General features: G+C 43.7%; 1 protein-coding gene across 17 annotated transcripts in view; it reads left to right on the plus strand.

Annotated features, from left to right (window-relative positions):
- The window catches only part of LOC110501507 (bromodomain adjacent to zinc finger domain protein 2B), an 89,879-nt gene that overhangs the window by 56,444 nt on the left and 7,870 nt on the right, over positions 1 to 25,565 (plus strand). For 4 of the 17 annotated variants that reach the window (XM_021579139.2, XM_021579127.2, XM_021579126.2 and 1 more), the window contains exons 4-29: positions 1,779 to 1,985; positions 3,029 to 3,190; positions 3,620 to 3,801; positions 4,071 to 4,256; positions 5,615 to 6,322; positions 7,159 to 7,744; positions 8,207 to 8,509; positions 13,884 to 13,944; positions 15,225 to 15,333; positions 15,641 to 15,742; positions 16,261 to 16,474; positions 16,569 to 16,661; positions 16,802 to 16,863; positions 17,156 to 17,221; positions 18,324 to 18,389; positions 18,859 to 18,903; positions 19,154 to 19,186; positions 20,333 to 20,398; positions 20,689 to 20,829; positions 21,807 to 22,061; positions 22,691 to 22,926; positions 23,493 to 23,567; positions 23,828 to 24,062; positions 24,278 to 24,340; positions 24,454 to 24,598; positions 24,816 to 25,525. In XM_021579139.2, the coding sequence (XP_021434814.2) occupies positions 1,779 to 1,985; positions 3,029 to 3,190; positions 3,620 to 3,801; positions 4,071 to 4,256; positions 5,615 to 6,322; positions 7,159 to 7,744; positions 8,207 to 8,509; positions 13,884 to 13,944; positions 15,225 to 15,333; positions 15,641 to 15,742; positions 16,261 to 16,474; positions 16,569 to 16,661; positions 16,802 to 16,863; positions 17,156 to 17,221; positions 18,324 to 18,389; positions 18,859 to 18,903; positions 19,154 to 19,186; positions 20,333 to 20,398; positions 20,689 to 20,829; positions 21,807 to 22,061; positions 22,691 to 22,926; positions 23,493 to 23,567; positions 23,828 to 24,062; positions 24,278 to 24,340; positions 24,454 to 24,598; positions 24,816 to 25,525 (5,111 nt within the window). The remainder of the gene's footprint in view (positions 1 to 1,778; positions 1,986 to 3,028; positions 3,191 to 3,619; positions 3,802 to 4,070; positions 4,257 to 5,614; positions 6,323 to 7,158; positions 7,745 to 8,206; positions 8,510 to 13,883; positions 13,945 to 15,224; positions 15,334 to 15,640; positions 15,743 to 16,260; positions 16,475 to 16,568; positions 16,662 to 16,801; positions 16,864 to 17,155; positions 17,222 to 18,323; positions 18,390 to 18,858; positions 18,904 to 19,153; positions 19,187 to 20,332; positions 20,399 to 20,688; positions 20,830 to 21,806; positions 22,062 to 22,690; positions 22,927 to 23,492; positions 23,568 to 23,827; positions 24,063 to 24,277; positions 24,341 to 24,453; positions 24,599 to 24,815; positions 25,526 to 25,565) is intronic. The other 13 variants (XM_021579131.2, XM_021579142.2, XM_021579136.2 and 10 more) reach the window with 11 other exon arrangements.

Here is a 25,565-nt window from a genome sequence, read left to right on the forward strand (position 1 = left end):
ATGGAGCATTACAAGACCCCCACGTTATATTTTTTGGAGATATGTTAGGTCAATTTTGGCCAACTATTGCAAAGCAGCCATGCAATTTCGGCCAACTATAACCAGTAATCTGTGTATATAAAGAGTTGAGCTTTTTTGTTTAGTCTTCACCCACATGTCATTATACCTATGTAACAGTATAATTTTAAACCGTCCCCTCGCCCATACCAGGGCGCGAACTAGGGACCTTCTGCACACATCAACAGTCACCCTCGAAGCATCGTTACCCATCGCGCCACAAAAGCCGCGGCCCTTGCAGAGCAAGGGGAACTACTACTTCAAGGTCTCAGAGCAAGTGACGTCACTGATTGAAACGCTATTTAGCGCCCACGCTAACTAAGCTAGCCGTTTCACATCCGTTACACTCACCCCCCTTTTGACCTTCCTACTCTTTTTCCGCAGCAACCAGTAATCCGGGTCAACAGCATCAATGTAACAGTATAATTTTAGACCGTCCCCTCGCCCATACCCGGGCGCGAACCAGGGACCTTCTGCACACATCAACAGTCACCCTCGAAGCATCGTTACCCATCGCTCCACAAAAGCCGCGGCCCTTGCAGAGCAAGGGGAACTACTACTTCAAGGTCTCAGAGCAAGTGACGTCACTGATTGAAACGCTATTTAGCGCCCACGCTAACTAAGCTAGCCGTTTCACATCCGTTACACCTAGTGAAAATAAACGGGCTAATCATATTTCGATTTTGTATTATTAAAATAAATGGTCAAGTTTTTTTTCTTTTTTCTTTGAGGGATTTAGTAATGTGGAAATGTGTTCAGTCATGTTTTTGATTCATGCCCATCACCTGGCACATGGTACTGCCTGTTCGAACAGCAGGCACAGGCTTCTTTGCATGGCTGTGGCGCTAATTGAGTTTCCATGAAATATGCTACTTCGGTGCTCTCTATCTGACTGAGAGAGGACAAAGTAGCTCGTCTCGCCAACACGGACATAGACTGTGTGAATATTAAAGTCATTTCATTTTCGTTTTTTTGTTGTTGCTAGAATAGTCCGCTCAGTAACAATTGCCACGGTTTTCCCGGGAGTCCTGGGAAGAAGTGATCAGAAAGAAGCACTCTGTTCCAGAATGACCCATTCACACTGATGCACTCTAAGCACAAAATCTCTGACAGTCTCTCTATTTTGTCAGCCTTCAGAGAGTAGTGGAGAAGCAGGAGTGATCTGTCAGGTGCATGGAGGAGGAAATGTTGCATTATCGGCTGACCAAATGTCCTGCGGCAATTTAAAAATACATGAAATTAACATCCTTGCAAATAGGCCTACTTTGTCGTTTTTCTCGCCCACCAAAACTATATGCAGTTTTACTTTTATTTTGACAAGATTCTGCAAAATGTTCATGATGCAATTTTTTTTATTTATTGCGATAGTCATATTCAAACCGAGCAATAGCCCCAGGCACTTTAAACATGCATGACGATCTCACTCTGAATAGAATCCCAACAGCCTCTTACAACCATGTCTCATATTTACTAAAGCTTGTTTGAACAGATCAAGCAGAATCCGTGGGAGTCTTTCTCCTTTACACACACTAACCAGCGTCTGTATTGATAACACATAAAACACTCTCTCTTTCAACCAGAGGATGTTGCAACCGATCCTTAAGGAGACTTCATACGGATACATTTATTTTGCTGTGGTGTTTCACCTACATGGCTTATGTATATTTGATTTAAATCGTACACACACACTTCAATTTGTCGTCTTCCTACTTCTCGTCTAGGAGACTTGTTTCGGGTGGCGGGCGATCATCATTTCAACATGTCTACGGTCTCAAGTGCCTTTCCCATCTTCAACCACCCAGCGTTTGGTCTGTACACTACCAGCTCGGGGCACTCAGAGTTTGGAGGCCTGGGGTCCTTGGGGATGTCTGCTGCCTTGGCTGCTCACTCCCAGCTAGGACCATTTCCAGGTATGAGAGTCTTTCCAGGTAGGGTAGCATTGAATTGCATTCTTTAGAAAGTGGATACACTATCCTAAGTTTTTAAATCTAGTAATCAGTGGTTTAGTTAGGGATTTTACGAGCTGTAAATGCATCAGTAATACACACAGTGAATCCCAAATGGCAACCTATTCCTTATATAGTGCACTGCTTTTGACCAGGGCCCATTCGTCAAAAATGGTGCACTACATAGGGAATAGGGTCCCATTTGGGACACAAACAGTAATTTGATCAGTTCATTCTGCCTTCGGGGAGCTCACAGAATGTGTGGTTAGCCTCAGCCAACTCCCACAGAGAGCCCAGCTAGCATGCATCACCTTTATGGTATCGTCCATCAGTTCAATAGGCAGCATTCAGACTGTGACGTTTATAGATTGGGAAGGTTCACAGGACCACCTTGACCTCAAAGAAAAAAAGATTGGACACTATCACACTTTTGAAGTGATGTTTTGTGGCATTACATTATTTTTCTTTTGCTGTCATTCTCAGAGGAAAATAGTTTTGGTTAGCCTTCAGGAACTGTAGACAGTGTATGGAGAATGTGAATATGTAACTATACTTTTAAACATTGTAATGTTCTTAACAAAAAAACATTACATTTTGTTGTACTAGAATCACAAATGAATCAGGAGTGTGTAGTTTTCAACTTCATAAAGCATGAATGGCTCCATTTTGAATTGCTTTTAGCCATTTTAACGGGAAAGCGTTTCTGCAAGGCTGTGTTTTTGCAGCTGTGAAATATCCAGCATGTTTGGAGCGCAAATGTGGAGCCATCCTCTGGGATGAGCTCATATAGTCTGTCTTTAATTTAGAAATTCTTAACATGTTTACAGTAAAAGGGGATGAAATCAGTCAGTGGAAAGCACTGGTCATCTGCTGAGATCTCTGTTCAAAGAGAAACCAGAAAGGTTGGAACAGCAAAAACGCTGACTGTCTGAAACAGTGTGTCATCACAGAGATGGATTAAACAACTGTAATAACTGTGAAATCAGTCTCGCATGGATTCTCTCCCCTCTCCCTCTACATCCAAGAATGGTGGAGGGCAGCTGAGGCTCAGGGGCGTGGAGCTGCAGCCTTCTTCCCCCATCTCCTGGGGCTCCCTCCCATGTTCCTACCCCAACTCCAGCAGAGCCACGACCCCAGCCCCTTCCAGGCCCGCACCTCCAGCAAGAACGGACGAGCCACTGCCAAAGGTAGACGGACAGAAAGACGGATGCACACACACACACACACACACACTCCTGCCACACACACGCACTGCCATATGTTTTCCCTACTCTGCAAGCAATTTAATGAAGCAAGGAACTTTTCCCCATAAAAGAGAATGATGTCCTTATGGGCACAGGTACAATATCAAATATGTTTAATTGACCTTGGAGGCAATAGGAAGACATGTTCATCCATAATTCAGTTTGTAAGCAGGTGCCGGGTGTCTCAACACTGAATATGTTAACCGGGGGATCCTCTCACTAATATAATGAGATTTTTCCTATTCGTAAGTGCTTTGGCAATTTCTGATAACTCATCATTTTCCAGAACTCTTGTCCTCTCCAATACTCACTACTAAAATGGTTGTTCGTAATGCATAGTTGTCTAACAGTGTGTTCTTGTCCTGCCCATAGGAGTGAATGGCGCAGTGAATGGCAACAGTGTCTCCACTGTGTCTGGGGGAATCTCCACCACCGCCACTACGTTCTCAACACAGGGGAACACTGAGAAACTGAAAGGCACCAACAACGGCAGTGGCAAGATCCGCATGAGCCACCAGGACATGGACCAAGTGAAGGAGAAAACGAAAGAGAAAGTTAGTAGTGAACACCAAACACATATCTGGCAACTAATAATTATTAGGGCTTACTTCAGGTAAAACGAGTCCAAAAAAGGGACTAGTTTGTGGTGAACACATCTGGCAACGTTAGTAATCCCACAAGGGTGAATGCACTACAGTGGGTTTATGGCTGAACTGAGTTGGACTCCCCTCAGCTGGTTTGGGTTGAGACATCTGAGATGTTTGTTATGGTATTATGCGACCTTGACTGAAATGAATCCGTCACTGTTCCCCGTTTTTTAAAGAAACTCGGCAAGAAACTGTTTGAGGCGTCCAGCAACAGTGACAGCGAATCAGGGTCCTCCTCTGATATCTCCAGCGAAGGCTTGAACAGCAGTGAGTCAGATGACCTAGATGACGATGACGACGATCAGAGCAACGACAGCGACGATTCTAACTCTGCGAAGGAGAGCGTAAAGAGGAAGATTAAGGTGCGTTTCATTGTCACGTTAACTTTGGGACTTAAGGCACTTGTACGGTCGAACTGTCCGTGTTGGCTTGTTAGAACTTAGTAGCCATGTAGGTGGACTCATGCATACACTATTTTAACCTTTCTGGCGCAGGCGTTCCTCTACCGACCCTCCTCGACAACATCCTGTGAAATTGCAGAGCGCCAAATTCAAAATACAAAAATAGTCATAATAAACATTCATAAAAAATACAAGTGTTATTATACATCGGCTTAAAGATTACCATTTTGTTAATCCAACCGCTTTGTCAGATTTCAAAAAGGCTTTACGGCGAAAGCATACCATGCGATTATCTGAGGACAGCGCCCCGCATACAAAAGCATGAAAAACATTTTCCAACCAAACAGATGCATCACGAAAGTCAGAAATAGCGATAAAATAAATCACTTACCTTTGAAGATCTTCATCTTTTTGCAATCCCAAAGGTCTGTTACCCAATGAATGGTCGTTTTGTTCGATAAAGTCCTTCTTTATATCCCAAAAATGTCAGTTTATTTGGTGCGTTTGATTCAGAAACTCACCGGTTCCAACTCGCCCAACATGCCTACAAAGGATCTAATAAGTTACCTGTAAACTTGGTCCAAACATTTCAAACAATGTTTCTAATCCAACCTCAGGTACCCTAAAATGTAAATAATCGATACAATTTAAGACGGAATAAACTGTTTCCAATACCAGAGAAAAACAAGGAGCCCGCTCTCATTCACGCGCACCAAAAGACTAGAGTCCACCTGAGTGACACTTAGAAAGAATGACTACTTCTTCATTTAAAAAAAATAATAATAATAATGATTTATAAAGACTGTTGACATCTAGTGGAAGCCATATGAACTGCAATCTGGGTCCTAATAATTTGGCTTCCCCATAGAAAAGTATTGGAAAATCCAATGACCCAAAAAAGAAAACAAATCCTGGATGGATTGTCCTCTGGGTTTCGTCTGCCAAATCAGTTCTGTTATACTCGCAGACATTATTTTAACAGTTTTAGAAACTTTAGTGTTTTCTATCCAATACTAGCTTCTGGGCCTGAGTCACCTCAGTCATCCAAACTTATGAATACTGCCCCCTAGCCTTAAGAAGTTTTATTAACATGTCATGTCTGTGTGGTTTGTCTTTTGAAATTGTTACACTTTCCTCTTTGTTCTAAGCACACCGTGATCCTCTCTATGAATGTGAATCTCAGTTAAATGTCAAAGGTAGCTCTGCTAGTGGGTGGCGTGCTGGGTGTCCGACCTTGCTGCCCATCAGGGCTGCCATTGTTGGCTGGGTGAGTCAGAGCTGACGTGACACTGTCCTCCTCCCCCTCTTCTCTCTCTCAGGGCCTGACACAGAGCCCTGCCGACAGCAAGAAGAAAAAACCCAGCGCCGCTGAAGGCGAGGAGGCTCGGGACAGCCGGACTGCTCTGCTTCAGAAACATCCAGACGAGGCCTTTCTCCATTCCCTCCACTACCCGCTCCATCCCTCACCACAGCCCCCAGCACTGCCCCAGTCCGTGGCCCTAGTCTTCCAGAGCTCCAGGACCAGGGAGGAAGAACTGAAGCAACACACCAGTGTGATCCAGGCCACAGGGCGGGCCAGTATTAAGCCTTTGGCTCTGGTCACACAACCACGCAGGGAGGCCTCATCCTCTCCTCAACCCGCCAGACCCTTCTCCCTTTCCTCCTCACCTAAATCATACTCCCTTTCCTCCTCACCTAAATCATACCCCCTTTCTTCCTCACCCAAACCAAACGCAGTCTCTTCCTCTCCCAAGCCCCTCTCCCTCTGCTCCTCACCCAAGCCCCTCTCCCTCTGCTCCTCACCCAAGCCCCTCAGTTCCTCACCTAAACCCTTGTCTCTGTCCACCTCATCCAAGCCTCCCTCTCGGTCTTCGTCCCCAAAACCACCCACCCTCTCGCCCTCGCACAAACCCAAATCTCGAACGGCCTCCCCCAAACTCCCCACCCTGTCTGACAGTATGAAGGCGGGCGGCAGAACCTTCTTGGATGAAACCTTGTTACACATCAACAACTTTAAATTGAAACAGGTGAGTCTAGTGTACTGCTGTATGCAAATTATTTGCCTTTTCATGGTTTTGTGGTCTGTTTTCCACTCATTAAAAGCAGACTATTCGATTGAAGTCTTTCCCCAAAGTAATGCTGATGACATGTTTTTTTGTTGCCAAACACGCCTTAGAATTTCGGATATGGATATTTAATAGCTCCCTTTTTTCTTTTTGACTATCATTGTTTCTGACGTGCAGATTTGAAAAGGTCAGCTGGGTTCCTCTCCACAGGAAATGAAACGTCTAAGCACTGTTATCAGCGGTTTGATTGTGCTTCATGTCGGCTCGCCCTGTACACGACTGAAAGTGACAATGCAGTTAGCTTTATTGGAAATACTTCACTAAAGCTGACACGCAATTAACTCCGTAATGCTTTAGGAAGCCCGTTGCTATCCAGTTATCAAAATGGAAATTTTTTCCTTTTTCAAAGGATTCAATTATTATTGTTAATCTGAACAGTGGTGATAGCATGTCAATCTATAACAAAACCTTTGCAACGGGATTTTAGTACAGCCAGAGTTTAGAGGTATCTCAAAGAAAGGAATTTGACAAGCTAAGTCCGGAAAACTGAACAGAATAAATTAGCAAGGATTGTGCCGAACAGCTTTGTGTTCATTGTATACCTTTCTCGACACAGACTTGTTTTTAATATACTTAATGTGGGGAGACCCTCTTCCTCATTGTCATTCTCACTGAGCAATAATACAAGTGCATTCCTTATTACTACCACCTTCATTCACAATCTGCATTAATGGAAATGACCGACGGCTCGTATAATTACTCTCTCCCCTACTCTCCTTTAACCATTCCTCTCCCAGGAGCACTTCAAACAGGCCTTCCCTCTTCCACTGACCCATCAGGATCTGTTCAAGAGCCCGAAGAAAAAGAAAATGGCCGCCTCATCATCCTCGTCACTTCCACCGCCCAAACTGTCTCCAGAGACCCTGAGCAGTCACACGCTCCCTTCTCCTCATACCAACAACTCCAACCTGTTCCTGGCCACCTCCTTCCTGGGCCCCCACCCCAATGGGGTGATCCATAGCACGGTGCAGGATGCCCCCCTAGCCCTCATCACCAAGCCTCGCAGTATCAGTCAGAGCAGGAGCACCAACAACAAGTCTCTCCTGGCTGCCACCAGCCCGTCCTTCTCCATGCCTGTCAACCTGAGCACTGGGACCAAGGAGCACAGTTCCGTAGGCCTGGCCCACAGGGCTGGGAAGAGCAAGGCCCAGCACAAGGCTTTCCACAAGGGTAAGGATCACCAGACCCACCTGGTGCAGTCCCTGGTGGAGCTGTTCCGGGCCACAGAGTCGGACATCCCTGACAGCAAGGACTCGGAAGACTCCTTAGAGGACGATGAAGATGATGACGACGATGAGGAGGATTCCGACGACAGCCTATCAGGTTAGTCAGTTGAACACGTTAATGTATACGTTATGCTAGTGTATTATGTATGTTTGTAATATTGTGTTATATGTGAAAGTGTGTTTGTATTATAAATTGTATTTTAATGTTAAGGACTCTTGGAAGATTAGTCCAAATGGGGACTAAAAGAGATCCTAATAAAATCAAATAAATCAAATGTAACGCAATGGGGGAACAGCACTTAATTCTGGTGTTACTTTAAATGCTTCATCACCTCGTCAGATACAGATTCAGTAGATACCCTGAAGAGTTTCCTTTAACCAGCCTGTTGTTTTCAGTCTATGGCTTTTCACAAATGGCACCCTATTCCCTACATAGTGCAGTACAACAAAAGGAATAGGGTGCCATTTGGGATGCTGCCTATGTGTGGTTTGGTGCGATATTAATGTTAATTGAGATATGACTTATCAAGTCCTCCACTCCCACTGGTGTCCCCTGCAGAGTCTGAGAGTAATGTGGAGAGCGACTCGGATGGCTCTGAGGACAACGTGAAGGACCTCAACGAGACCACCACAGACCCGGAGGCAGAGAGGAACCCTCTGAAGCTCACCAAAGGCTCCTCTTCTCTACTCAACAACACCTCCTCCGGCCTCTCAGCCAGCTGCTCCCCTCTCAACCTCCAGGTCATCAAGGCAGCCAGTGGCCTGCCCACCCCAGCCATAGTGACCAGCTCTGGGGCCTTGGCCTACCACAGCACCCCCTCCTCCTCCTCCTCCTCCTCCACTCTCTGCTCCACTCCACCAGGTACCAATGGAAATCTCATCTCTGCTCTGCTCTCTAACCAGTGCATTATTCTCATGGCTTATGTCCCAAATGGCACCCTATTCTGGTCAAAAGTAGTGCACTATATAGAGGATAGGGTTCCATTTGGAAGGACTTGGTCTTGGGCCTTGAAGCTGTTTGTTGGCAGTGCAGACTGTTATCTCCTTCCATTTGCTTAGTCAGATCACCCAGTCCAGTCCCGTTCAGGGGAAACAAGGCAGCTTTTTTCCCCAGCAGGAAAACATTGTTCAGCTAATCTCTCAGAGCAAAATAAGATCTCTGGTTAAAAGTGTTTGCGTCATTGTTTTGATGACCCAGAGCAAGCATTTGAGGCTTTAGTTTACCCTGGCTGGCATATGTTTAACCTGTTATTGTAGCAGCTCAAAACACTGGGCTGGCTCAGACCACGTGACTACTGCAGTCTGAGGGCGTGTTTCAAATGGCACCCTATTCCCTATGTAGTGCAGTACTTTTAACCAGAGTCCTATGGGCCCGGTCAACAGTAGGACACTTACATGGGAAATAGAGTTCCATTTGGGATGTAGCCTGAGTCTCTTTTTCCTAAATGCTGCAATCTTTTGAGTTTTCATTCCATTCCCCAAAATCATTCCTAGCTCTATTACTTGATATCTATTTTGATATGGTCAGTTTGACAAACAATTCTGTTTTAAAATTATATACAGTACCAGTCAAAAGTTTGGACACACCTACAGTACGCATTCCAGGGTTTTTCTTACATTTTTACTATTTTCTACATTGTAGAATAATAGTAAAGACATCAAAACTATGAAATAACACATGGAATCATGTAGTAAGCAAAAACAATGTTAAACAAATTAAAATATATTTTAGATTTGAGTTTCTTCAAAGTAGCCACATTTTTCCTTGATGACAGCTGTGCACACTCTTGGCATTCTGTCAATCAGCTTCATGAGGTACAGTAGTCACCTGGAATGCAGTTCAATTAGCAGGTGTGCCTTGTTAATTTGTTGAATTTATTTATTTAATGCATTTGAGCCTATCAGTTGTGTTGTGACAAGGTAGTGGTGGTATACAGATGGTATACAGCCCTATTTGGTAAAAGACCAAGTCCATTTTATGGCAAGAATAGCTCAAATTAGCAAAGAGAATGTTACGCTCGTCATTGTAAGAATGGTCGGACCAAGATGCAGCGTGGGGTAGGTTAATCATATTTAGTAATGATAACCAGCAACAAAACAAGACAGCCTTGTAGGGCTCAACAGCAACAATACAACAACAAGATCCCACAAACAACAGTTGGGAGAAGGCTGCCTAAATATGATCCCCAATCAGAAACAACGATAGACAGCTGCCTCTGATTGGGAACCATACCAGGCCAACATAGAAATATACAAACTAGAGTACCCACCCTAGTCACACCCTGACCTAACCAAAATAGAGAATAAAAAGGATCTCTAAGGTCAGAGCATGACCGAGAAACGACAGTCCATCATTACTTTAAGACATGAAGGTCAGTCAATTCCAGGATTTTCTTTCATTTTTACTATTTTCTAAATTGTAGAATAATAGTGGAGACATCAAAACTACGAAAGAACACATGGAACCATGTAGTAACCCAAAAATATAAAATATATTTTATATTTGAGCTAAAAGTATTATTATATTATTGATTGACTATGACTTTTCAAATCACCCAGTAGTACTATCTGCAGAGTTGGCTCCAGGTAAATGTTGCAATTCCTGGACCTGTGACCAAAAAGCTACAGTTGAAGTCAGAAATGTACATTCACTTAGGTTGGAGTTATTAAAACTTGTTAGCTACTTCTTGTTAACAAACTATAGTTTTGGCAATTCGGTTAGGACAGCTACTTTGTGCGTGACACAAGTAATTTTTCTATCAATTGTTTACAGACAGATTATTTCACACATAATTCACTGTATTACAATTCCAGTGGGTCAGAAGATTACATACACTAAGTTGACTGTGCCTTTAAACAGCTTGGAAAATTCCAGATAATTGTCATGGCTTTAGAAGCTTCTGATAGGCTAATTGACATCATTTGAGTTAATTGGAGGTGTACCTGTGGATTTATTTCAAGGCCTACCTTCAAACTCAGTGCCTCTTTGATTGACATCATGGGAAAATCAAAAGAAATCAGAAAAAGAATTGTAGACCTCCACAAGTCTGGTTCGTCCTTGGGAGTAATTTCCAAACACCTGAAGGTACCACATTCATCTGTACGAAAGTATGAACACCATGGGACCACTCAGTCGTCATACCGCTCAGGAAGGAGACGTGTTCTGTCTCCTAGAGATGAATGTATTTTGGTGCGAGAAGTGCAAATCAATCCCAGAACAACAGCAAAGGACCTTGTGAAGATGCTGGAGAAAACCGGTACAAAAGTATCTATATCCACAGTAAAACGAGTCCTATATCGACCTAACCTGAAAGGCTGCTCAGCAAGGAAGAAGCCACTGCTCCAAAACCACCATAAAAAAGCCAGACCACGGTTTGCAACTGCACATGGGGACAAAGATCATACTTTTTGGAGAAATGTCCTCTGGTCTGATGAAACAAAAATAGAACTGTTTGGCCATAATGACCATCGTTATGTTTGGAAGAAAAAGGCGGAGGCTTTGCAAGTCAAAGAACAACATCCCAACCGTGAAGCACAGGGGTGGCAGCATCATGTTGTGGGGGTGCTTTGCTGCAGGAGGGACTGGTGCACTTCACAAAATAGATGGCATCATGAGGATGGAAAATTATGTGGATATATTGAAGCAACATCTCAAGACATCAGTCAGTAAGTTAAAGCTTGTTCAAGCACACTTCCAAACCCCAAGCATACTTCCAAAGTTGTGGCAAAATGGCTTAAGGACAACAAAGTAAAGGTATTGAAGTGGCCGTCACAAAACCCTGACCTCAATCCTGTAGAAAATTTGTGGGCAGAACTGAAAAAGCGTGTGCGAGCAAGGAGGCCTACAAACATAACTCCGTTACACCTGTTCTGTCAGGAGAAATGGGCCAAAATTCACCCAACTTATTGTGGAAGGCTACCCAAAACATTTGACCCAAGTTAAACAATTTAAAGGCAATGCAACCAAATACTAGTTGAGTGTATGTAAACTTCTGACCCACTGGGAATGTGATGAAAGAAATACAAGCTGAAATAAATAATTCTCTCTCCTATTATTCTGACATTTCACATTCTTAAAGTGGTGATCCTAACTGACCAAAGACAGGGCATTTTTACTAGGATTAAATGTCAGGAATTGTGAAAATCAGAGTTTAAATGTACTTGGCTATGGTGTATGTAAACTTCAACTGTACATATGGGTAGTACCAAAATAAATGATCTAATGATGGTTTCTTTGCAACAAAATCTGCAGAGCTGGGAAGGTTTATACCCCCCATATACTGTATATAACATTCTATTGTTTGCAAGAATTTTGCTTAATTTAAATAGAAACATCTGTTTTGAATCCGATATTGTTTTGCGTATCAGTTCATAAACCATGTGCCGTTGGAATGGGTACATTACAAAATAGTTGAAGAGTTTTCAATCTATATGGCACAGCTGTCCATTTTTTGGTCCTCAAATGAAACTGTTATACTTTTTTTTTTTATTTATCACAATTTTCTTTAACCAATTTTGGTCTTTAACGCAGGGCCGACAGACAAGTTCCTTCCTTTCCCCCCTTCTTCTTGCCTCTTCCATTTTTGCGGTAATGCTGCAGTTAGTTGGTTGTAAATTTGGGTGGAGCAGACATTTTAATAGTTTTTTTTTTATTTTAAACATTTGGTATATTTGAGTTTAACCACAATATTTGTTGTATTATTTGTTCTGTCTTTTCTGGTGGATTGAACTGAAATTGCAACCAACTTTCTGTGGCTTGTTTTTTAAAATAGAGATATTTTGGAGATGATTTCACTTTCAAATATCTGAAAGTGAGAGGTTGTAATCTGAATAAAGTGAAAAATGAAATTCTTGAACATGGGGTGAGACTTTCTTATTAATCTTCTAGAGAACCAGTTCGGATTTAAATATTACTTTTTGTATGCCCTGACGCCTTTAGTGAGAGGTCTAATGCTTCAATATTTAATCATTTCTGCCCTCCAAATTTATATTAATAGGCCCTTTTAGGCAATTTCTATTAACATTTATTGGAGTGAGATCATTTCTTTCTTTTGGGATATATATACCGAGTATGTCCACATCACTGTCTGACCATTTTATTGGCAATGTAAAAGTGGTCTTTTTTTAGTGATCCCAATACAATATATAGTAAGTACACTTATCATTTGGATGTAATCCAGAGAGGTTAGGAAAACGTATCTAGATCCTCTGAGGCTGTGGAGGGATCCAAATGATGGATTTAAAAGAGAACATGAATCATCAGCATACAATGACACCTTTGTTTTTCAGCCCTGGATCTCTAACCCCTTGATATTACTGTTGGATCTGATTTTAACAGCTTTTCTATGGCCATAATAAATAGATATTCCGATAGTGGACAACCTTGTTTTACTCCTCTTGACAGTTTAAAACTTGAGGTAGACAATTTTGACTATTTTACACCTAGGGTTACTATACATAACTTTAACTAGTTTTATAAGAGATTACAAAACTTAAATATTCCAGGCATTTATATATAAACTCCAGTCGTACTTTATCAAAATCCTTTTCAAAGTCGGCTATGAATACCAGGCCTGGTTTCCTAGATTGTTCATAGTGTTCTATTGTTTCCAGGACTTGTCTTGATATTATCTCCAATGTATCGTACATGTAAAAAACCTGTCTGATTTGGATGAATAATATCAAAATAAAAATATCCCATATACCACCCAGTTAGCTTTATTTTATATAATATATTATACTTGGTCTTTCTGATCCTCTATGGTACAGTTTATTTCTATCCATCTGTACTGTTAGTCTTTCCATTTCCTTTGTTAATATGGACTTTTTTGACCTTAATTGCTTTTGTTTCAAAGATGAGTACTGAATTGCATGGCTTCTAAAAGCACATTTAAGTGTCCCATACAATAAGGGGATCAATTTGACAAGCTATTAGTAAATCCTGCATTGATGTGCCATTTTTTTTAAAGCAACAGTGGTTAAAAGGACCCCATGGTTTTTCCGTGGGGAATGTTTCTTTGTTTTATTCAATCGAACCAAACAGTCTGAAATGTTCTTGAAGTCCACCTTGTATGGTGGGTAGAGTTTTCGAGACACTGTTTCCCCCTGGGCAACTGAATTGACGCAGGGTTTTCTTATTTTAGAGTAAGGGCACCTCTGGCAACCCAACAGGGTTTCTGCATTTGCTCAGGTCACAGTGGATCTGTCCGTTCTAATAAATCCCTTCTCTCTCCCAGGATCAGGGAAGAGAAGAAGAGTGACAGATGAGAGGGAGCTCCGGACACCTCTACAGTTTGGGTAAGCTATAACACAATCCACACTACTCTGACGGTCACTGGTACCATGCACTGTACAGTAGGTGGCACAGTTAGTTTTGACACCACCCTAGTATGATATGATGGTGTACTGATTTCCTCTGTCCTTCGAACAACATGGATGGTGATAAATAAACGCGTCTCAAAGGAGCCAAATCATAGTGGATCCCCAATCAGTGAGGTTCCTTTTTCCAGAGCAGTGATGAGACATTGTCAACAAGACGGTGGTTAGAGGGAGCATAGAAAGCCACACCACATCCTCCCTCCCTCCCAGGCCTGATAGTAAGGCAGTTGCCAGGAAATGAGGAGCTGGTTCAGGGATAGTTGTGGGTTAACTACATCCAGTCTCAATACAGACACAAAACATTAGCAGCTCCAGCACTGCCCCACTCAGATCAGGGTGTCTTTCATTTCCCACGGATGTTTCTCGTCAGCTGGTTCTGAGGGGAAAGAGAGGTGACAGTCCCCTGCTCTACAGAAGACCCAGGCTGCGTCCCAGATGGCACCCTATTCCCTATATAGTACACTACTTTTGACCAGAGACCTATCCCAGGAGGTTGGTGGCACTTTATTTGGGGAAGACGGACTCATGGTAATGGCTGGAGCGGCATCAGTGGAATGGTATCAAATCCATCAAACACATGGTTTGATGCCATTCCATTTGTTCTGTTCCAGCCATTATTATGGCATCCCCTCAGCAGCCTCCACTGTGCACTATGTAGGGAGTAGGGTGCCATTTGGGACGTGTTTCCCAGGCCTTTTCTGTTAGGAGATGGCATCTGACCAGACACACTGTGTGAAGAGAAGTGTGGTGTTCTGCTTGGCAGATGTCCATCCAGTCGAGTCTGATTACCTTTGGAGTCATACAGGGCACATGGGGCTGCCAAGCCATGCTGTACAGAGGGCACAGCTGTAAGCGGGCTCGTTTAGATAGTTGACCTCAACAACATCTAGGTATCTGCTGAAGGATTGGCAACAAGGAAAAGAGAGTCTCACAACTCTGGCTGACAGAGGATTATGTCAAATGAAAATATACTGTAAAAGGTGGTAGCACAAAACAAATAACTGTTCAAGTTTCCATACGTGGACCTTTCAAAGATACAATACAGTACAATTTATACAGCACTTTTACTGCTTAACAAAACTTGACGGTGTTGTACGTGATTGCAATGATTTATGGGTCCTGCACTGTATTGCCATCTCCAACCAATGAATGTGAGTGTGTTCCGGTGCATAGATTACTGAAACCTCCCTCCATGTTAGGTGGCAGAGAGAGACACGTATACATAATGAGACAGGCCGTCTGCAGGGAGATGTGGCGTACTACGCTCCGTGTGGGAAGAAGATCCGGCAGTACCCTGATGTCATGAAGGTAAGACCTTACCTCACAGGTCACGAACTTCCTCTCTACTATACCGGTCTTTTCTCTCTTCTATCCATCCTTATAGGTGTATCATTTAATACATATCAAATACAATTTAAAGTATTTAAAATATACATTTTATTAAATACAATTTGTTATTTAATAATATATTCATTGTTGAGTTTTTTTTTACACTTTTCATTGTCTCCAGATTTTGTTCAGGAAACATAATTTACATCCAAAACCATTTGAAGTTGCTGTAACTTAACACTGACCGTCTGTCTCACCAAGGCCTCATTTATGTTCTTCTTTGTAGTATCTGTCCAGAAATGGAATAAGTGACATCACACGCGATAATTTTAGCTTCAGTGCAAAAATAAGGGTTGGCGACTTCTATGAAGCCAGAGAAGGACCCCAGGTGACTGTTTAATCTATCTATTGACTGTTTTCTCTCCACCCACAGAGCAGGGTCACCCGTAGCCTAAAGTACTGTATGTCATGTGTCAACGTTACATTCACAGGACGTTCTATTGCTCTGTCATATCAAGGCCAAGTGCACAAAGTAATAGCTAGATAAAGGAATAGTCCACTCAGACACTATCTTTTAGTATTCTGTTAATTTAGTCCACTGTTAATACAATCCCCAAATGTTTTGCTTGTCAGCAGTCAAGTTTGCAAGATAGAGCACATGTAACAACAACTGAGTAAGAAGAACTCCACGATGTATGAATTGAAGCTTGAAAATGGTTTGTTTAGGCAAGGGGAAGATGTGTGTGTGTGTATGTATGTATGTATGTATGTATGTATGTATGTATGTATGTATGTATGTATGTATGTGTATATATATATATATAGTATTGTCATATTGAAGGTTCTAACTGGCTGTCTCTCTCTCCTCTCTCTCCCCTCTGTCTCCTCTCTCCTCTCCTGCCGAAGGGTTTGCAGTGGAGCTTGTTGACTGAGGAGGAGGTGATTCCTCGGATCCTGGCCATGGAGGGGAGGCGCGGGCGTCCCCCCAATCCTGAGCACCAGAGGACGGGTGACGAGAGCCCCCGGTCCAGGCGCAGAAAGGGCCGACGCCCCAACGTCGGCAAGGCCGACATCTCAGGCGCTACTGACGCCAAAATTCTACGCAAACTGGAAGCTCAAGGTGGGTTCAGTTCTTGCAAAAATCACGGCGGTTTCTGTAAAGCTTCTGTAACCTAGAGGACTATGAATGCAAAAAAGATCTCCTTTTGTTGCAGAGATGGCTCGGCAGGCAGCCCAGATCAAGATGATGAGGAAACTTGAACAGCAGGCCATGGCACGAGCAGCCAAGGAAGCCAGGAAACAACAAGGTACAGTACACTAGTCTTGTTCTGTGAAAGCTGCTCTTGTGACAAAGCCATCCTGTTCTCTACCATAACACAGCAAGTACACTATAACCCACACAGTACAACCCTAATCTCTGTTTTCTCGCTCTCTCTCGCTCTCTCAGCAATCATGGCTGCTGAGGAGAAGCGGAAACAGAAGGAGCGAGTGAAGATTTTAAAGCAGCAGGTAGGGAGTTGCCATTGTCATGTAATTTACAAAAGCTAAATTTTCGGATGCATCTGTTCACAAGGTGTTTTTGATCGGAAGGCTTCAAACACATGACATTCAGGAGTGTTTTCTTCCAGGGTGAAAAGATCCCAAGCAGAGTTAAATACTTTGAAATCTTCTTTAAAGGGAAGATGCTAACCTTCAAGATGCTATACTGTCTTAATCTCCATAAAACGACTTATACAGCCCCCCTGTTCTAACATGCATGACTATAGATTTAATTCATTTGATCTCCCCATCTTTTAACCAGGAGAAGATCAAGCGCATTCAGCAAATTCAAATGGAGAAGGAGCTCCGAGCGCAGCAGATTCTAGAGGTTGGTCCAAATCGGTTTTTACAGAAAAATTCCTTTTTGCTGTTGGCAGGAGTTTTCTATATCAACCAATGGCTTTTGCTAAATTATGTGGCTGCACTTTTTCCAGTTATGTCTCCTATTACATGCTTAATTGGATTTTCACAAAGTGCCATTGAATATTAAAATCTCCTCAGACCGTGATGGGATTCAACACAAAATGGCATCTATAAGACAATAGTCGCTAACAGTTTAGCACGAGGAGGAGAAACAGCTATTTTCCATGCACGGCGCTAATAGAAGCACCAAAGTATTTTAGCTTTACTAAATCAAATTTCAGTTGACACGGTTGGCAAGTCTCTCTTAACAGGATTCCTCTCTGCTTGTAATTACATAGTGAAATTTGGCTTAATTTATTCTGACTTGCTGCTGGTATTTTATAAGCACTAAAACAAGTTTGTCTTTTTAGTGTTAATGGGAGGAATTAATTATCTCAATGCACATGATTACAATATTTTATGCTTGACATTGCCAGCAAGTGTGTGCTGTGAGTAGGACTAGTTTTATTCATTATAAGAAATTAATGTAAAATATAATTTCCGGAAGAATTTTAGGATACATGGGAAATATACCATCCCCTTTCTGCTGTGAATTGAGCACTTCTATCTATGTTGGACATATAGTTACCTCACTGCCTTGATCATCGGGGCTTATGTTATACCTTCTCACCTTTTTTATGTGATCTCTATTTTTAATCGGTTCAATATACCTTTAAAAGTGTTTTATTTCATCACAGTACTTTTTAATTTAGTTAGTTAGTTAGTGTAGTTAGTAGAACCAAAACAATCTAGATTTTATGTGTCTATCCCTGCATGTTTGTTATTTGTGAAAATTGTCTTGATTTTAGTTCATCAAACAATGAAACATTATAGCCCTTCTACCTGACGAGAAATCCCAATTAGGCTTTGGTAGGAACAAGCGCTATGCCTAATCATACACGAGCTCAAAAGGATTTAATCTGTGTATTTCTGTCTGCCTACTGTATTTATGTACTGCCTTGCACCAAGTGTTGAAGCTGTCGAGGTTGTTCTGTTGCATGACCTGTAGACCTGTTTTGCATGCACAGACTAAAAGGAAAAAGACGGAAGAAGCGGCAAATGCCAAAATAATGGAGGCTGAGAAACGAAACAAGGTTAGTTTAGATGTCCTGTTAAAAGAATCAACCATTAATTTGTGGCCCACTCCTCCTCCCACTGTTTGCCTAGAGTCATACAACCTCTCTCCTCCCGATTCCCAATCTCCTCCTCGCACCTCATTGCCTCCAAGGGACTGCTTCTCCGGGTTTAGGGAAATCTCCTTGACACCCAGAGCAGACCTTTTCCATGTTAATCAGTGTCATAAAGGACAGTGCATTCTGTCTCTGCTTCCTGCGCGTGTCTAGAAATGGCTATGGCATTTCCATTTCACATTAGATCCAACCTGCCCGGGCTCTTTATGCCCGTCTGTCAATCAGATTAGTGAGGGATTTGAACTTCCTGTCGAATAAATCAGAGAAACCTCATCCGTTTGTCAGCTGCTTTCTTTTTTCTTTTCTTTTTTTGATGATGGAAATGAGGGGTATGTTTGGATTTTCAATGTTGTTTATCTTTTCCCCTTTAAAGGAGAAGGAGATGAGAAGGCAGCAGGCAGTTATTTTGAAGCACCAGGTAGGCATCGCTCTCCTGCACCACATGATGCCCAAAGCCCATTTCCACTTTCAATTCTACTGGAATCTTTTTAGAAAAGGGTCATTTTTTCCCATATAACTAATTGACAGTTCACTGTTTAATTCTCCATATCGCTTTGTTAATTTCAGTTTTGATGACCCTAGCTTGTCACTCTTCCTTCTTATATGAACTTGGTTTATATGAGCCTGTGATTTCTGTTTCGTAATACTTTGCCAACTCTTTCTCCCAGGAGTTGGAGAGGCATAGACTAGATATGGTATGGGTATGTTTATATTTGTACATCTACCACCGCATCGTTATATTGGTTGTGATATGGTTGTCATAGCAATGCATACAGTGTAGCCCCGGCTGCCGTCATACTGCATTCTTCTGCATGGCTTTGGAGCAAAGTGCCTAGCGTATGTCTTGCTCTGTTGGCTCAAAAAAACGGATATCTGTGCAAATAGTCAAGACTTTCTTGATTCTTTCAGATTTACATCAAGGGGAGCCATGCACACTCACTCTCATTGTCCTAAAGATTTGACATCCAGTGTTATTGTTTTCCAGTGAATGGAAATGCTTGAAATAGTCGTAAAAGGCAATGTAGTGTATGTTACAATTTTCCATTTTGCCACCTGACCAAACAGACCCTTCCATCGTCGTTTTTCTCCTGCTTGTTAAGACCGTTTAAATCACCAACCTCACGAAACCATTTTCATTCATCGTTTTGTTGTTCCATATTTGATATTTCAGTTCTACTTATCATAGGTTACAGTAGGCTAAAGAGAGACAATATAGCATTGCTTTAAACCCATGTCATACTGAACAGGAGTGCCCTCAGTATGTGCCTAAGACAAATTCCTACTACAAGGCCTCAATCTCCAATTGAATCCATGACTGTATTTGTGAGAGGTAACTTGCTTTCGGCATTATCTTAATTGCATTCTGACATAAGAAGGTATTTTGTTTAGCTTCTCACCAGTCAATAAAGAATGACAAACCATAGCAACCTTATAACACAGTACAATACAATGCTGCCTGTTCGGTTCTTAGACGCGATGGTAGAATTACCAGCACTTTCCTTATTGCCAGCATACTCAAACGCATTCAAGCCGACTCTTAACTTCAAGCTTACGCTTTCTGTTGATACCGCCCTCATACCCGTTGCTTTACCCTTCTTTAGCTTTTTGGTTGTTGTTATATTCCCCTCTAAACCACCTCTGTAATGTTCACAACGATGGCCGTACTTATATCTGTTGTCTGTGTGTCCTACTGTTGTCTGTGTGTCCTACTGTTGTCTATGTGTCCTACATATCATCATGGTAAGCTGTTGTGTTTGATGTCTATATGAAGTGTCCCTCTGTGTTGAGGCTGTGTGTGTGTGTGTGTGTGTGCGTGTGTGCGCGCGTGCGTGTGTGTATTCTGTCAGGAGAGGGAGAGGCGGAGGCAGCACATGATGCTGATGAAGACCATGGACGCCCGTAAGAAAGCAGAGGTGCGTGATTCCCAACTCGAGCACTTCTCCTCTCCGTCTAGTTGTTACAGCAGGCTTATGGTTAACGGCCTCCTCTCCACAGTTCCTCCTTCAACTCGTCTTTTGAACTATGGAGTGTGAATGAAAGCGAGAATCGGGCCCCAAGAAATCTGCTGTGAAAGTGTGGCAATTTATAAAGCAAGGGAAGGCCTAGTGTTGGGCTGAATTGTAACGGCATAATCCCTAACACGATTGTCTGCAACGGTGCCAATAGCATGCACTGTTAACTTGGTCTGTAATTTGGACCTTAGGAGCGGGAGCGCTTAAAGCAGGAGAAGAAGGATGAGAAACGGTTAAACAAGGAGAGGAAATTGGAGCTTAGAAGACTGGAACTGGAAATTGCCAAGGAGCTGAAGAAGCCAAATGAAGACATGTGCTTAGCAGATCACAAGGTATTCACTACACATAGGCGATCACCATTTAGTTCCCCAGTTGAAAGGGAGATCTGGAGGGCGAGTTTGTATTAAGACTTTGATATCATACCCAGAAATTGCTCATGTTGCCCACATTTAATCACACATTTGTCTGTTATTTGATTACGTATGATGATCGTCTTATGGATTACACCAGTGCTTTTAAAGCATAAAATACACTTATGCATGGCTTTGCCTCTGGCTACGTCTCTGCTACAAGCCTCATTTTACTGATGACTTTACAGGATAATCCATATTGGATTACACGAAGGTGACTTGAGCACAGACATCTGCCATCTGCCAAAATACTGCCATCAAGTGGCTGCTAGTGTCATGACACTTGACTAGAGGATTTCGGAGTGGTGGCGCTGCCTCCGGATTTCCACCAGACAGACAGAGCACTGAAACCCCCTGGATAACCAGCTCCAGGAGGGTCCACTCTACTCTACTGTATATCACACATCACGTCAACACACTCTCTCTCCATAGGGCTCTCACTAAAACCTCACGCCGTACGAGTCGAGCGCAATTTGCAGCATTGAAAGCCCCCCCGTTTTTTCTTTAGTCAGTAGCCTTGAATAAGCCTTAGCTTGTGTGAGCCAGAATGTCTCCTAGAGCAGGAGACGATCTCCTGTTTCTGTAGCGTGAGGCAGCTTGATGTACAAATACATCCCCCTGGACAGGATTACTAGTCCATCACAGGGCCTTTACACCCACCCCCCAATCTCCTTAATGCTGAGATGCATCAGGTCCCATTTTTACAGTCTTTGGTATGACTTGGCCAGGGATTGAACTCCCAACCTTCCAATATCCCTCTAACCACAAGGTCACAGAGTTGGTTTTGTCTCAAGAATTTTCTGTAAAATTCACTACTTTTGACATTTTGAAATAACAACCGGTGCACTTCATTCACACTACTGTAGTTAGATGTATGTGTCATTTTAATATTTTCCCAGCTCCTCCCGGAGTTATCCCGTATTCCCGGCCTGTTTCTACCGGGAAGCAGCTTCTCTGACTGCCTGATGGTGATGCAGTTCCTGCGGAGCTTTGGGAAGGTGCTGGGCTTTGATGTGAACGCCCATGTTCCCAACCTGAGTGTGCTGCAGGAGGGCCTGCTCAACCTGGGAGACAGCATGGGACAGGTCCAGGACCTGCTGGTACGCATGCTCTCTGCTGTGGTGTGTGACCCAGGACTGCCCCCAGGACACCGGGTGAGAGCAATCACAGCATAGACATATACACATGCATTCTTATCGCACATTCAGACACACTGAAAGGCACATCCACACAGCAGATGTACAGTATATTAAAATCTGTCTTCATACGCGGTGCTGTATTCAGTAACCACAGCTCAGAGGGCTCACAACACTGCAGAACTAAAGACGAGAAGCCCTACTCTAATCAGAACACACAAGTGGGGCATTATCAATATCTCTGGCTCTGTGAGGCTAAATGAAGGGGCTTATCTGTTTTTGTAGCTCTTAATACAGCTTCCACAGTTAGAACCCCCAAATGTAGAATTCATTCCCAAAGCAATTTCTCTCTCTGCTAATCTACAGGGCTTAGTCACGCTTTTATGTGGCTTGCCATGATTTCTTCAAGGAACCCAGCTGACTGTCGCCTATTATGGAGCCTCGGGCGACATTTAGGGAAAATGTATGCCTGAAAAGAGAAGCAAGTAGTACCCTCTAACTGTGCCAGGGGCTGGTCTAGTAGTGGTAGTACAGCGGTTCGATCCCCTGTTCCGCCGCTCACCATCTCTGCAGTATCCCTCTCTCTGATATCTACATATCTATCCTAAACCTGTCAATCAAACTTGAAAATACACCCCCCCCCCCAGACCAAGACAGCCCTGGGGGACCACCTGGCCAACGTGGGCATTAACCAGGACAACGTGTCGGAGGCGCTACAGATCTACATGGAGGCTCACTGTGGCGAGACCGAGCTGCAGACCGAGCTGGGGGAGGTTACCGCCAGTCTGAAGACCAAGGCCTTCCAAGCCCACACCCCCGCACAGAAGGCCTCTGTCCTGGCCTTCCTTGTCAACGAACTGTCCTGCAGTAAGAGTGTGGTCAGGTGAGAGTACGCCGAACGCTAGTCGCAGCAGTCTGGCCTGCTATCTAGATCACCACACTGATCAGTTCTGTTATTTAGACAAAAGATGAAATGACAAGTTAAATGAAGTGCTTTAGGCTTGAAGTCATTTATTGATTTTGTTGTTCAAGCTCCATACGAAAATGGTTAGGTTATTCTGAGCACAGACTAATTAAACGGGTTGATGCATGTTTTGCTCTGTCTTTTTAATTAGTATTTATATTTGTGCTGGTTTTGCTGCATGTACTCCTGTTTTATTCATTGGGACTTGCATTTTGAATGTTCTACTACCAATATCAAAAGAAAGAGCTGTGTTGTCATGGAGCGTTTCATTGTGTTGCGTCAAACCTGAAACCCTTTTCAAGTGACTGCCTGTATCGGAGTTAAACGCATGTGACAGAAGTTGCAATGCTTTGAAATACAGCCCTGTTGCTCGAGTAAAACTGCAACCAAAGCTTTACCTCACCTCTCCTCACTTTGGAAAGTTATTTAATATTAGCATGATTTTAATCATGGCTGACTTGACTGAAATCGGTGCTTCTTCACAGCGAGATCGACAAGAACATCGATCACATGACCAACCTGAGAAGGGACAAGTGGGTCATCGAGGGCACGCTTCGCAAGTGAGTACCCGCGTCATCTGAAGGAGCACTCAACAGAGGGCCGTGTTTACATGCAATAATGGACCTGTATTAACTAATGGGATACAATGGTCTACAGTGAAGAGTAAAAACAATTGAAATAGAATATTTCTTTTGTAAAGTGTATAATGACAACATTTTCAACAGATGTTGATTTGAATGTGTTCCGTCCTTTAAGCTTTTCACATTTTTTTAATATAGTAGCTTAGGAAAACACCCTCCTGCTTGTTGTCTTGTTCCAGGCTGAGGACCATCCATGCCAAGAAGACTGGGAAGAGGGACAGCGGTGTGGGAGGAGAGGAGACACTGTCCCTGGGTACACCCAACCCCGGGCGCAAGCGCAAGAGGAAAGGAGGGGACAGCGAGGAGGACGAGGATGATGACGAGGATAGCGAGGACCAGGGGGATGAAGATGACGACGAGGAGGAGGAGGAGAGAGGGAAGAAAGGGAAGAAAGTGGAAACCTGCGAGGAGGAGGTTGGTTCCGTCACCTTTCCACAGGACCTATCCGCTGACCCAAATGACGATGGCTGTGTCCGAAATTGCAACCTATTCCCCATGGGCCCCGGTTAATAGTCGTGCACTACGTTAGGCAATAGGGTGCAATTTGGGACACAGCGTAAGTCACTGTTTGTGTGTTGTAAATGTCAGCCTCCCCTCTGGAGTCGATTGAATGTGATCTTATCATCCAGGATGACGGGGACCAGACAGCCAGTGTAGAGGAGCTGGAGAAACAGATCGACAAATTAACCAAGGTAAAGGGATTTTGATAACCAATGGGATCAGAGAGATTTTTTTTTATTTTTTACGAGGGTCAGTTTCCGGGCAGAACAGGCGTTTTGATAGACTTTGTGCTTTCTCTCTCTAGCAACAGAGTCAGATCAGACGGAAGCTGTTTGAGTCGTCCCACTCGTTGCGCTCCATGATGTTCGGCCAGGACCGCTACAAGCGCCGGTACTGGGTGCTGCCACAGTGTGGGGGCATCTTTGTGGAGGGCATGGAGACTGGCAAAGGTAACACTCAAAACACTGGCATAAGATACGGGCACCGCGCTTGTTTTCTCACTGTTGCGACATTATAGTTCAGGCTAACACAGTTAAGCTTCATTTTCCTGTGACCTGCCTTCAGATTGCTTAAGTCTAGTCAGGAAGCACATGGCCATGTAAATGCACCATGTAGGGATCTGGTTTACTGTGATGCTGTGGATATTGATAGGAGTGTCTTTACCAGGAGCAGAGGAGCTTGAGAGGGAGAGACTGAGGAGCACAGAGCTGGTCCACGTGGAGGAGGAGGAGGTGGAAAGGAGGCCAGAGGTGGAGGGGAGGCCAGGGGCGTCCAGCCTAGAGGGGAGCACTGACGGGGACATGGCCTCGCCAGACAAACACTCCCTCAACATCTTCCTCCAGAAGCCCGGCTCCTTCTCCAAACTCAGCAAACTCCTGGAGGTGGCCAAGATGTCCCCGGATTCGGACAACCACAGTCAGAGCTGTAGTCCCGTCAAAGTCCCCACCGCTGTGTCCTCCCCTATCCACCCCACCACTCAGACTATACTACCCAGCAGCCCCTGTGCAGCTCCCCCTCCGCTGTGTCCGGAGGTGAAAGCGGAGTCTTCCAAAGCTCTCTTCAGCCCGCCCTACCTCAGTGGCAACAGCAGCCCAGGGAAGATGTCCTCCAGCTCCCTACAGCAGCAGCAGCTCCAGCCCAACGACCAGCTGTTAAGGGTGCTGACGGAGAACAGTGGCCACTGGTTCAGCCTGCTGCCCCGCTCCCCCTGTGACGAGTCCTCCACCACCAACCCTCCGGCCTTCTCCCCCCAGTCCTCCTCCACCACCAGGCCCAAATCCCCCTCCTCCCTGTCCCCTAATCCCCCAGCCACCACCTCAGCCAGCCCCAGCAACCCCACCACCGGGATCAATAACTTCTCTTTATCAGCTCTCCAGGTAGGTGCATGTTATCTCCATCGCTGATCATCTAGGATTA

Source organism: Oncorhynchus mykiss, chromosome 22 (assembly GCF_013265735.2).
Source record: "Oncorhynchus mykiss isolate Arlee chromosome 22, USDA_OmykA_1.1, whole genome shotgun sequence".
Lineage (NCBI taxonomy): Eukaryota > Metazoa > Chordata > Actinopteri > Salmoniformes > Salmonidae > Oncorhynchus > Oncorhynchus mykiss.